The sequence below is a fragment of the Cyphomyrmex costatus genome, unplaced genomic scaffold (assembly GCF_001594065.2).
Source record: "Cyphomyrmex costatus isolate MS0001 unplaced genomic scaffold, Ccosl1.0 scaffold72, whole genome shotgun sequence".
Lineage (NCBI taxonomy): Eukaryota > Metazoa > Arthropoda > Insecta > Hymenoptera > Formicidae > Cyphomyrmex > Cyphomyrmex costatus.
The window spans coordinates 2,035,327-2,047,854 of NW_017280289.1; the positions used below are offsets into that span (position 1 = coordinate 2,035,327).

Genomic DNA, 12,528 nt, shown 5'->3' on the forward strand with positions numbered 1-12,528 from the left:
CTTTCATATACAGAATAACATTTGTATTGAATCTAATTAATTTCATTTCCACGAGATTGTAAAATAACGATATTCCCTGAGAAAATGTCTGTTGAGAAACGAAGATTATTAAGATAAGATGGCAGAGGATAACGCAATATTAATCGTAATAAAATATTTTCCGTTTTCGCCAATATTTTTAAGTAAACATTTTCCATGTATCCACTTTACATATCTCAATATAATTGTCATTTTATAACTAGTTATTGCTCGTACGAATTTCTACTTATGTGTGACGAATGCATATTCATAACGTGCGTGCGTGAACGCTACTCAACGATAATGCTATTTATATTATCGCGGGATCTCTTCTTTCGCACGTTCACATAACGTTGCTCTGATAGATCGCATTTTCCTTCGTATACGTCTTTATTCGAGTCACTTCCCACGTTCCAAGCCGCGGAATAAATATTAAAAAAAAAAACAAAATATTATATATTCTCTCTAATTTCTCTCATGTATTATGACATTACGTGATACGTAGATTTTCTTTCTTTTCTTAAATTAACTTATTTCATCATGATTTAATATTGTAAGTGTATAAAATACATTGTTTTTTATTCTTAGATTTTACATAACTATATATATATATTGATTTAAATTTAGAATTATGTTTGAGTCTGTCGTTGACTCGCATAGTTGGAGTATAACCGCCTCAAAAACGAGTCTTGATTATTATTTTCTACGAAAGAGAAGAGAGAACATAACGGAAATAACAGCGGGACGAGTCACGCGGGCGTACGAACAAAATAAATCATATTCGTTGTATACATACAATTCTAATAGTACGCTTATGTGTATCAATTAATGTCTCAATCAAAAAACTTCGATTTATATAAATTTTATCATAAAAGCGTAAATTAATCACAGAAAACGTATGATACGTAAACAATCTATTTGTTAATCCGTATCTATACTAAATTTAAGGCGTACCTTCTCAACAAAGATAAATTTTTCTTTAAATATTAATTTTCTTTCTCTCTTTTCGCTTTAGAACAATTGCTAACCCATTAGAATCATCGACCGTTGTTTCTAACAAATTCACTAGATGACCAAATGATACATGTATATTCTATAGTAAATTTGCTTACTTCTATAATTTTCATCTAGTTTTAAGATACGTTATCGACCACCTTCGTCTAAATATTGAATCATAAAGATTCATTGACGCACAAAAGCAAGTTCACAGCGCGACCTTGCGCGCGACTTACTCACGTTGAGTTGAAGAAAAAGAGCGCAAACGAAATGGGAGTTTTTCAATGTCGGCGTGCACAGCAAGTCGCTAGGTATCCGGTATCGCGTTACCCTCGTTTTACCGAGTGAAATCAGATCGACTTTAAACTGGATGAATTTAAACAATCAAGTCAGCTCTTCTGCAAGATGCGCTTTAAAATGCGTCTGCATTTAATAGGACATAATTATAGAAAATGAGCAAGCAGAAAGAACTATACTCGAATGATCCTCGAACGAAATATAATGATATCTAAACATCATGAATGAACTCCCCAAATAGCTGAGATTCATTGAACTCCAAAATATTTACCTTCTAAGTTCTTCATGAACTAGCCTAATCTCTGTGTCCAAATTCATTCAAAAAGAATTGAAAAATGTAGGTATATTTTATTTATATGCATATTTGTCTAGCGATATTTAATTTGTATAAAATCAGAGTATGATTTATCCTTGTACGAAATTAAGAAATAGGAAAAGGGTGTACGGAAAGAATAAATTTTAAATCTGAGAAAAGCTTACAATTAGTAAAATAAAACAAAATTTGTTGAGATTCTCAGAAACACGTTTAGAACAAAAATAAAACAAAATGCAAACAAGAATTTCTTTTGTAAGTCGAGAATCAAACAAAGAAATCGAGTCCATATTTGCGATTAGACGCTCTCACGATGCCCTAATTTTAAAATACGCGCATCATTACAGAATAAGGCAAAAAGATTAACAGCGTGAGGTCCAGTTTTTCATTGTCTGGTTAATTCGTGATTTAAACTTTAATCTCCCTTAACTCGAAGATAATACAAAAATTGCGCTTCTCTAATCTATGAATCACTAAACTAATGATTTTGTGATAACTTTAAAAGTTATTCACTATCTGTAGATAGAAAAATACCATTTTTTACGTTACCATCAAGTTAAGTCTAACCACAAGTTAACCAAATCGAGTCTAAATCGCGAGCACAACGCTAGCTATGATCGAAGTTACGTCAGCTGTTGAACACTTTACGTTGCGCCGAGATGCGGAGTCGGTTATCTCGATTATTATCAAATATCAATATCATCAATTAACATCTATTAATGAAAACACCTGACTCGCGTTATCTTAAACAAACGGAGACAAGTCCGTTATCGCCCATTGAAACGGGATTCGTGAACGAAGTGACAGCGCGTGGAGTCCGCGCACGTGCGTCAGCCATGTACGTTATAATGGCCGTATGTAAACAAACGGAGCACAACCTAACGCAAACGGAGCGTGTCCACCTGTAAGTGCTTTCTACCGCGACGGTACTGTTTACCGGAGGGAGTTCGAACGTCGCGCAAGAAAAGTGCTTCCTGTTTGACGACAAGGGAAGCACGTTCGACAAGGCAAGGCATTCGAGAGGAGAGAGGGAGAGAGAGAGAGAGAGGTCGTTTTTAGGCGAGCGCGGAAATTCGCACCTGCAGCTTCTGCTTATCCTCGACGAGGTGTACGTCCTGGTGATCGCTACCCTCGTGGCCCGGCGGCACCGCGTTCGGGTGTCCGAACGCGGGCGAGCGCGAGTCCTTGGCGCCGGAGGCGCGCGGTGGCACCGGCAGCAGCAGCTCCGGTCCAGCTTTCTGCATGCTCTGGTACACCCGGTAGACACTGTTCACGGCGGCGCCGCCGGTACGAAAATCCGGCAGGTAGAAGAACGCGCCGAAGCACACGACGCCGAACGTCATGAACACCAGAAGGATCAGGTATTTCTCGCGCGGACGGAAGGACCGTCTCGTGAACAACGGCACCGGTACGCCGTTCGCGAGGCGCTGGTACGACGGCAGCACGCCAGCGGACGCGCTCATTTTACCGCGACACACCGACACACGTGCGTACGCGCCGCGGCACTTATCACCACTCCGCTGTCGACGGATACGCGAAAACTCGAGCACCCGTGCAGCGCGTTTCGCACCCGTGGCTCCTCAGCCGTCATACGCCATTACGAATCGAGCACCACCTGCGTGTAACAGTTGACATCTCGTGACTGTCCACCGATCGAAGCGCCCGATCAGCTGTTGTGGCGCACGCGAGAAACTACGCCGCCGACGACCGACGAGTCATGTCGGTGGGTCACTTTTCGCCCGATAGCAACGCGGGCGATTACTTACCATCGGTCAGGGTGCGAGGAGCACGTATTTCTCAGCTGATGATAAAGAGAAACCTGAAAAAGAGACTAATAAAGCTCCAGATGAAAAAGTGTGTTAGCTGGCAACGACAAGAACTTATAAATCCATATTGGTCACAATTATGTAGTTTCAATGTACAAATGTAAAAATAATTGAATCAAATTAAATTAAACAATAAATTATCATGATTTATAATTATAAAGTTCTGCTTAATAATTAGAATAATTACGATTTAATAGTTAATATAAGTAACAAATAATAATAAATATATTATTCGCAATATATTAGAATAAATTAAAGATTTTAACGAATTTATTGGCTGGTATAGCCCTGTTTCTCTTTATTAGTTTTTTAAATTTATTGAGCCATATATTAAAAACATATTTTAATAATTAATAATTAATTAGTTATAAAACTAAACATATTTTTTCATCGCAGACATGATTTGGCGGTTCAAAAAATTCAACAGGATAATATCATAAGGGGACTTTATTATTGTCACAATAAAAGTAAAGTATTTTTAAAACAAAATACTCGTACAAAAAGTATAAAATCGAACATTTGTACATTGATCTTATAACTCTTAAAAGTAATAAGTAAAGTAATACAATATAATGCAATGTATGTTAATACACGAAATGTAACTTTAAAGATTGTTAACATAAAATAAACTCCACGCATTCTCAGAGATCAAGTTTTACCTGTTCCCTACTTAATTTTTCTCTCATAATTTGCAATACAGTTTCTATTCTAACAAGTTCTATGTAGCATGGCTAGTATCACAATTCCAACGTCTCATCTGCGCAATAAAATAAAATATGTAATACAATGAAATAGAAAATATGGTTCGCTCAACTATTATATTACGTACAAAATGAATTATTGAGTGTGCTGATTAAAAAAAAGCGTGATTATATTCACGCGTATATACAAAAAAAAATTTTTTTTCAGACATGAATAACGCTGCAATTTAAATTTAAATAGATTAGTAAACTATTTTATAAAATACAAATGTCTAACAAATTATTTAATGTTATGCTAGTGTCTAAGTCTGTTATAACAATAATCTAATTTAATAAAATGTAAGTACATTGAAATATGTCTGATTAAGTACAATTTTTCTACAAATAGTATAAATTATACAAAATAAGTCTTCATTAATAAAATTTACAACAATACTTTTGTGTTTGTCGACAATCTGTTTGACAATCTTTTTATAACTTGTCTCGAGCTTAAGGGATAGATCGATGGCAAATTGTTGATCCACTTGTTGCTTATAATGATACTATATAGTATAATATAATGACACGTACACGATTTTCTGTTTGCTTTTCCATTCCTAATTGATTAATCAGGTATTACAATTTGGACTAAATCAGATATTAGCTCTGGATTTCTCTTTCACTCTTCCGTCTCTTATTCTATCATATTGTTGTCGAATAACCAAAAATTTGATTTAAAAAAGATAGGAAAAGTAGTTATGTGTGTGAGAAAGAAAGAGAATAAAAAGAATATATATAAATTAGTAGAATACAATAAAATATCAAAAAACTTTAGTCTCTTTTAGGTTTAATTTACTTTAGATTGGCCTATCTCGACAAATTGAAAAATGGAATGTTTTCATTATAAATTTTTTTTTTTTTTTATTGAATTATATATCAAATTTAATAACTTTTGTCATTAAAATTAATAAATTGTCATTAATAATAGAATATTCTAATCGTACACATTTAATTGTATACGAATGTAATTATAGTAGCTGCACAATGAGGGTCTTCAATCAAAAGTTACCTAATATTTGTATAAAATAATATAAATAATACTTATATATTTCGGTACTTTATCGAACGTTATTTAAAACTTTACTGATATACCATATATTTAATTTTATGTCTAATTTTCCGAAACTAAACTGCATGCAAGAAATAAGCATTGCTTAATTCTCGGTGTGTTTTGCGACAAACGTTATTTAAATAATACAACGCGGTTATAGATACAAATATTTTGAACTTTTGTAAACATCAATGATTTTTGTTACTATACTGATATATCATTTACTAATAAATTTACTGCAAAAAGAGCAATACTTTTTTTGTCAGCGAAAATCAATATTCGATGAAACCGGCAAGTCTTTCAATCGTCTTCTTACGGAGCAACTCAAGTAGCTTTGTTAGTCCGTCGGAAACGCGACATGTAAAAATCACAATCCGAGCAATATAGTGCTGGTTCAAGTACATTTTTCTTTCGACAGAGATTGCAGGGTGTTACGAGTGCTCTCATGGTGGTCGCAATGCCTGTTGGCGTCTGCAAAGGAGGCTGCGTCACCATCGGAATGACCTTCGCAGTGGACATCGTAAAATTTTTGGAAAACGGAGGATGCTGGTAGGCTGGATACTTCGCATTTGGCTGTATTTGACCATTCTGCATCGTCTTAGGATTAGATATCATAGGACTTTGCTGCTCTAGCTTCTGATTGTGAGACAATTGTCGCTGGTAGTTATCGTGCCTCTGCTGATAATTCTGCGTATTTTGTTGCTGTTGCTGCTGGTAGGACAGTGAATTAGAGGATGGTTGATATTGCTGTATTGGTTGGCCCACTCTGTTTTGTGGAAGAACAGTTTGATAGGGATGACCCTGATAGGAACTTTGAGAATATTGACTTTGATATGGACTCGGCGATTGATTAGGCGGATAAAATTGCTGTTGCGAATGCTGGACAGTTATTGGGCTGGCATTGTGAGAAGGAATTCGTTGATTCAGTGTATTCTGCGATTGAATTGTCGCTTGCTTTATTTGATTGTGCTGCTGCTCCAAATGATTATGCAATTGCTGCTGATAATATGTACCATAGCCGTTTTTCTGAGGTAATATCTTTGCTTGTTGCATTCCATTTTGAATGTACTGTCCATTCATTTGCGTCGGATAAGGACTAGCTGGTTTCTGAGTTTGCGATGAAGGAATAATCTGATTTCTTGGATGAGACGCTTGCGTTTGAGGATATACAGACTGCATGTATTGCGTGTATCCATTCTGAGTATATCCATTCTGAGTATATCTGATCTGCTGTTGCAGTTGCGGTGAATAGGACGTCGGTTTCGAAGAGTTCATGGGAACAACAGGATAGCTTTCCTTACCATCGATTACATCTTTACCTTCGTTTCCACAAGATCCACAAGCCTTTTTTTCTATTAGCGATCCAATCGAATCACTCGAATTCTTTCGTCCAAATGTAGGTTTAATGGTGTCTGGAATAGGATTAACACTCCTCAGTTGATCCTGGAAAGGTGTCGCCGGTACACTATCGGCTTCGTTCTTCAAAGGAAGAGTCTGTTGTTGAAATTTCGCGGTAGTATTTTCACGAATTGTCTCTGCTTCCTGAAGACTTCTGATTTCTCGCAGTACTTGAGCAGTTTCAGGTTTATTCATCGCAGAACGTAATACTCTTTCCAAAATAGGATTAGGTATATATGAATCCTTTTCGTCATCCTCCGCTGTTGCAACGAGCACCACTTGGTCGCAAAATGATACGCTTTTCTTTTTTCCAATCCGCCGTTTCACTTTTTGCGGGGCAATATCCTCTTCGCTTGGCAGTATCGTTGTGTTTTGTATAGTGTTCTGCATCGCTACTTCGCTGATGTCGTCTTCCGGACAATCAATAGGCAAACCATTCTCATGTGGGAGTGTCAAGGACATGGATAACATTGCGACATTTAATTCGCTCTGTTGAACGGATTCATTTGACGGTACCATTGTAATAAAGCTGTTTTGGCTGGAACTCGAATCAAAACTAGAGTTCAAAGCAGCCTGGGAATTTGAAGATTCCATCTTCGTGAAGACTGTGGAATTCTCAGAAGATGATTTGGCAGATTTTGTGCCCTCCATCGATGATGGTTCCTGAGACATATCCGATACTAACATCGGGGAAACGCAATTTACATTTTGCTTCGTTTGAGGTTTCACGTCTGCGTCGGATTTCAAAGTCGGTTGTAGCTTGATCTGTTCAAATCTAGCAGCCATATCTTTTACCGAGGAAGCGACTCTCGGGCAATCCGTAACATCGCGACCTTGATCGTAACTTTGTCCAAGATTACTCATCATTAAATCACTAGTTCTTCTAGCGATAGTTGGTCCTGGAATCGTCGGTAATGACGAAGTCTTGTGTTTTGGAATATCTTGATTTAAAGATCCTTGTCTCTTCATTTTCCTTTCTGCCTGTTTAGCTTGCAGTTCTCTCAACCACGTTTCGCTCGATGATTTCTCTTCGTCATCGTGCTCCTGCATACGTTTCTCTTTATTTGAATCATCAGTTGAAATTTGCTCTCTTTTATTTTGCAATTGCACTACCAGATTGCCAATCTGCTGCGTTTCAAATTGCTGCGCACGTTGTTGTGGTTGAACTTGATGCTGCTGAGTTGAATCGGCTTGAAAATGAGTTGGCTCATCGATCGGTGGCGGCGGTGGTGGGAATTCCTCACTAGCTTGTCTCGAATGTGATACTGAATGAATTAATGGATACGGCGGTGGTGGAAAATCCTCGCTCGGTTGTCGCGAATGCGAAATATTACCGTTTTCGGGATAAGGTGGTAAGGAATCTGGCTGAAATTGCTGTTTCACAGGACTCTGTTCATTGTGCACATCTGCGCGAGTGACAACGTAGGTCGGCTCATAAAGTATACCATTAGCATACTGTACAACATCATCTTGAATCCTAGGCTTATTGCTGTAATTTGTTTGACATGCTCCAGAAATATTAGTATTTTGTTCATTATAAGATGGAAGAAATGGCAGCGAATGCGATTCCGAACAATAATCGCCATAGTCTGAGTTTCTGTTTGTCACATTAGGTGAGCTGTTTGTGTTCATGTGATTCCAATAATTATTTTGTTCTTGCGATGAGTTGGGTGCGCATCGATTATCCGGCAAAGGATATGCAGCTTTATCGGATTGCTGCTCATTGTGCACTTCGCCTGAACACTTAGACTTGCTAAGTTGAGAAGTGGTCCTGAGCGGAGGAGGCGGAGGCACTTTTGCCACGTGTAACACTTTGCCGGCGTTACCATGAAAACTCTTTCTCATCAAACGGCTTCTTTCAAGATTCGGATTACTGGTATTTCCAGGTCCATTTCCGGTGAATTCCAGGTGTCCCTCTGACAAGTAACCGCTCAGTGAATGGCTTACGTCATTTTCTTTTAGACCAACGCTGGAATCGTCTACTGACTGTTTCGGTAAGACCGATGATCTTCCCGCATTCACATTTGTCGGACCATCCTGACCTTCTCGTAAATCTGGCATACTTCTGTTTTTCCTTTTGATCAATCCGCCCATAAGTAATTTTCTGCGTATCTTGTGCTGTTTCTTGCCCTGCTTCTGCTCGATCGCAGCTGTATTATTGAGTTGAGTATTTCTGATGACAGTTGCATTAATCTCGATCTCCTTCGACTTATCAATTTTTACTCCTTTTGGAGACGGCGACAATCTAGATGGTGCTATTGAAAAATCCTTTGATATGTTCTTGTTCCTTTCCTCACTTCTCGCGCGTTTCTTATCTTTTTTATCGTCTTCACAACGTTTCGTACGACTAAACAAGCCAGTCCTTTGTGTCGGTCGATCATACAGCATATATTCTTCGTCCTCAATGACATTTACTGCTGTCGCTTTACTACGTAAAGTCTTCTTCTTCGGTAAAGTAGCATAAATCTCAATACTCTTCGTAGCAGGTTTATCTACCACCGTTGTTGATGTGTTCGTTAGAAGTTCCCGACTATTTTGCCGGGAATGATTACCTTTATCTCGCGAACTTTGCCTCGAGTGTTGACTCGATTTACTGTTTTCTCGCGAGTGTCTTCCTTCAGGTGCCCCATCTGGAAAAAAAGAGAACCCAATGTTAGATATATATTTTTTTTTATTCTACACGTTTATCAGAGTAATTTATATCTCTCAATTCCTTACCTTCTTTGTCACCGTTAACAGTAACGTGTTCTTGCAGCATTCTCCTATGCAAACTTCTCGTTCTCATGACGCAAGTATTGTGTTTCATTCTTGCTATAGTAATTGTATGTGGATTATTATACGGAGCGTCCATCGCGGCTCTGGCTTTATTACTGGCCGCATTGCATAATGCAACGGCCGTATTAAGATCGCCAGCATCTTCAGCGGCACGAGATTTATCCAGCAAAGCATCCGTTTCTTTGCATAATCGTTCACAATCGTCGCCGGAAGAAGGTTGGTAACCCTCCGGTATTTGAGCAAGCTGTAAGAAATGTTATCCGAAATGTTACGCAAAAGAACGCACAAACATCTTACGGTAACGATTGAGAAATATAGATACTTAGAAGTTTATATACAATCTAAGTTCTTATTCTATTTTGTTTGTATCTTTCATTTACCTGTAAATTGTGCTTTAAACCCTGCTGAAGTGGAAGACTGTCCGTAGAGGATAAAGAATAGGAGTCGTAACCAGCGTCGTAATGGCCGCTGCTGCTGCTCGAGAGTTCTCCAGATTTAATGGGGCTTTTAGGTACGCCTGAGTTTCGTTGCATTTTATTAACAATATATAGATACGTATTATCCATCGTAGTTGACGAACTTGACGACGCACTATTCCGATCGCCGGACCAATTACCGGAATCTCGTCTTCGAGGCACGTTCATGTGATCAGGGATGCTGATACCATCTTGCGGCGCTGATCCTACGCTTAAGCTACGCGTTAACTGCATCTGCTGCTTTTTCTGTTGCTGCATTACATTTTCCACGGCACGACGGCTAATATACTTCGATTCTATTTCACCATCAACCGTGTCTACGCTCTGTGTGATATAATTTTTTTATTTTAATGTCAAGAAATTAAATGTCTTTACGTAAAAAAAAAAATCTATAAAAGATCATTTATAAATTAATTGTTATACAACATACCTGATTACCAAATATGTTATTTTGAATGTCTGTGAGATTCTGGTAATCACTGTAAACGCTTCGTTGAGTGTAGAGATGCGGTGGACTGTCAGGATTAGGTGTGATGGCACGTCTAGCAGTGCTATTGATGGATGGCTTCTCAGGACTAGGTGTAATTGAACGGCGAACGCTATTATTTGGGGACGTCTTTAAGCCATTATTATTCGGAAAAGGAATAATAGTCTTTGGAGCATTCTCGGTATTAACAGGAGTACCAGCGGGTGTCGCATATAGAAGAAGTAAAGGCTGATAACGACCTCTTCTACACTTTTCTACAACTTGTTCCCACCGAGGCCCAATTTCTTTAACAGTGGCATCGTCAAAATAGATCCAAACCTAAGAATTTATTTTATTAATGTACTAATTTTATTAATGTCCTTGTTATAAACTGAGTCGCAGTAGTTAAAATTATTTGTCAATACACGAAGGTAATACTGACCTTCAATTTCGTATGGAAAAAAAATGTAGAATAATGTTTCCCGTAATAGGTAACCACTCCTACAAGATTATGCACGGTAGAGGCACCCCATCGAGAGTCTACCACGCTGTGAAAGACATCGCTAAGCCGAAGAGACGTGCCCACGGTCGCAAAAACGTCCATGATATGCTCCAATGACGGTCGTTCGCTGTCCCAAACGACACCGACAGAAACTATTTCCGGCCGGTTCATCAGGGTCCGACATATTTGAATTTTCGCACCGCAAGAACTCTGAGCACCGAAAACGAAGAGAAACACATTTTTTAATGCAATACTATTATAAAATCTTTAACATTAATTTTACGATTATATATAAATTTTAATCAATGCGTTCCACTTTTAAGAGAAAGTTTTGGACCGGATATAAATTCATAAAAAGAATGTATTTATAAAACTCGTATTCAAATGAGTCACAGTTCTACGAAATTTTATTTAAAATCCAATCTTAAAGAGTCTATGAATGGTCTACCACGTATTGATGACAAATGTAGAACGCGTAGGACTAAACGTATTAGTCACAGTTTGACCAAAGATTTATAAAATATACTCGCTCAGTTTTGCTTACCGGACAGTCACGAATGTCACCCATTCCGCCAGCTCTTCGGAGAAGTTGTCCGAAGAGATCTGGATTATTTCTAGAATTTAGTGGCGTTTGATGAGCTTGCGACGTCAATGCTGACGCAGACACATAATGAACCATCTGAAAAAAAAACAAAGACAATTGTATATGCTTCTTTTTTTTATTTATAATAATGTATATAAAATTTTAAAAAATCAAAATTTATAAAAAATAGATTAGCAAAGAAAAGACAATTAAATGTCACATAATAATATAATATAATTAAAAGTCATAAAATTGGAAACTCAGATATTTTAATAAGTGAAAAAAAGCCATATACATACAAATAGATTTAAAATCAAAATTATCAGAAGTAGACGTCGTAAAGTATCTTTTTTAAACTTTTGTTCACAAAAAATAATTTTTAATATAATATATCATTCAACGTATTATTAAGATCCAAAATGCTTTTTACAGATCTATATACGTAGTATATAAATTCACACGAAATTATATTAGAAGCATCTATGATCCAGCTTGATCGTAAATGGCTTGTTCTCATCGGTATTTAGTTTGAAACTCTCATGGTCCAAATAAGATTTGATACAACAAAATCATTTATTATATTTAATTAAATATAAGCAAAACAAAAAATGATATCAATAAATTAATTTGAACTTAACTTAAAAAAAAAAACAATCATTCTCAAAAACCGATTACTGTCATCATTCTGTTTATCATATTGTAACAGATTCAACCACAAGTTTTATGCGGGAGCAATTAATGAAATCTGTTGCAATATCTGTTGCAGTCGGCATACTGCTAACATTCTGCTTAGTGAGTAACAGCAACTAGTTTCGTGCTTTTTACGGTTCGTTGGTCAACGATGCGAACACGCCAAGGAAAACCAACTCCTCCCACGAGATGCTGAGCGCTATATGTGGCTCATGCTATTCTCTTCCGTTTGCGCGATATATTAATTTTAGTTGCAAAAGGAATACTCATAATAGAAAGTCAAATTACAAAAATATATATCTTATTGCTATACTAGCGGTGTACATATAATAATAAATATTGATATTTTTATTAAAGAATAAAAGAAACATAATAAATTAATATATGTGAAATTAAA

At 37.1% G+C, this 12,528-nt stretch overlaps 2 protein-coding genes across 2 annotated transcripts in view; both read right to left on the minus strand.

Annotated features, from left to right (window-relative positions):
- The window catches only part of alpha-Man-Ia (alpha-Mannosidase class I a), a 351,960-nt gene extending 348,873 nt beyond the window's left edge, over positions 1-3,087 (minus strand). Inside the window, exon 1 of the mRNA XM_018548472.1 lies at positions 2,704-3,087. Coding sequence (XP_018403974.1) covers positions 2,704-3,087 — 384 coding nt within the window. The remainder of the gene's footprint in view (positions 1-2,703) is intronic.
- Positions 3,088-5,362: 2,275 nt separating this feature from the next.
- The window catches only part of ec (ubiquitin specific peptidase echinus), a 45,682-nt gene continuing 38,516 nt past the window's right edge, over positions 5,363-12,528 (minus strand). Inside the window, exons 5-10 of the mRNA XM_018548336.1 lie at positions 11,403-11,537; positions 10,799-11,068; positions 10,321-10,695; positions 9,795-10,214; positions 9,358-9,658; positions 5,363-9,269 (exon numbers count right to left, since the gene is read on the minus strand). Coding sequence (XP_018403838.1) covers positions 5,566-9,269; positions 9,358-9,658; positions 9,795-10,214; positions 10,321-10,695; positions 10,799-11,068; positions 11,403-11,537 — 5,205 coding nt within the window. The 3' untranslated portion in view covers positions 5,363-5,565. The remainder of the gene's footprint in view (positions 9,270-9,357; positions 9,659-9,794; positions 10,215-10,320; positions 10,696-10,798; positions 11,069-11,402; positions 11,538-12,528) is intronic.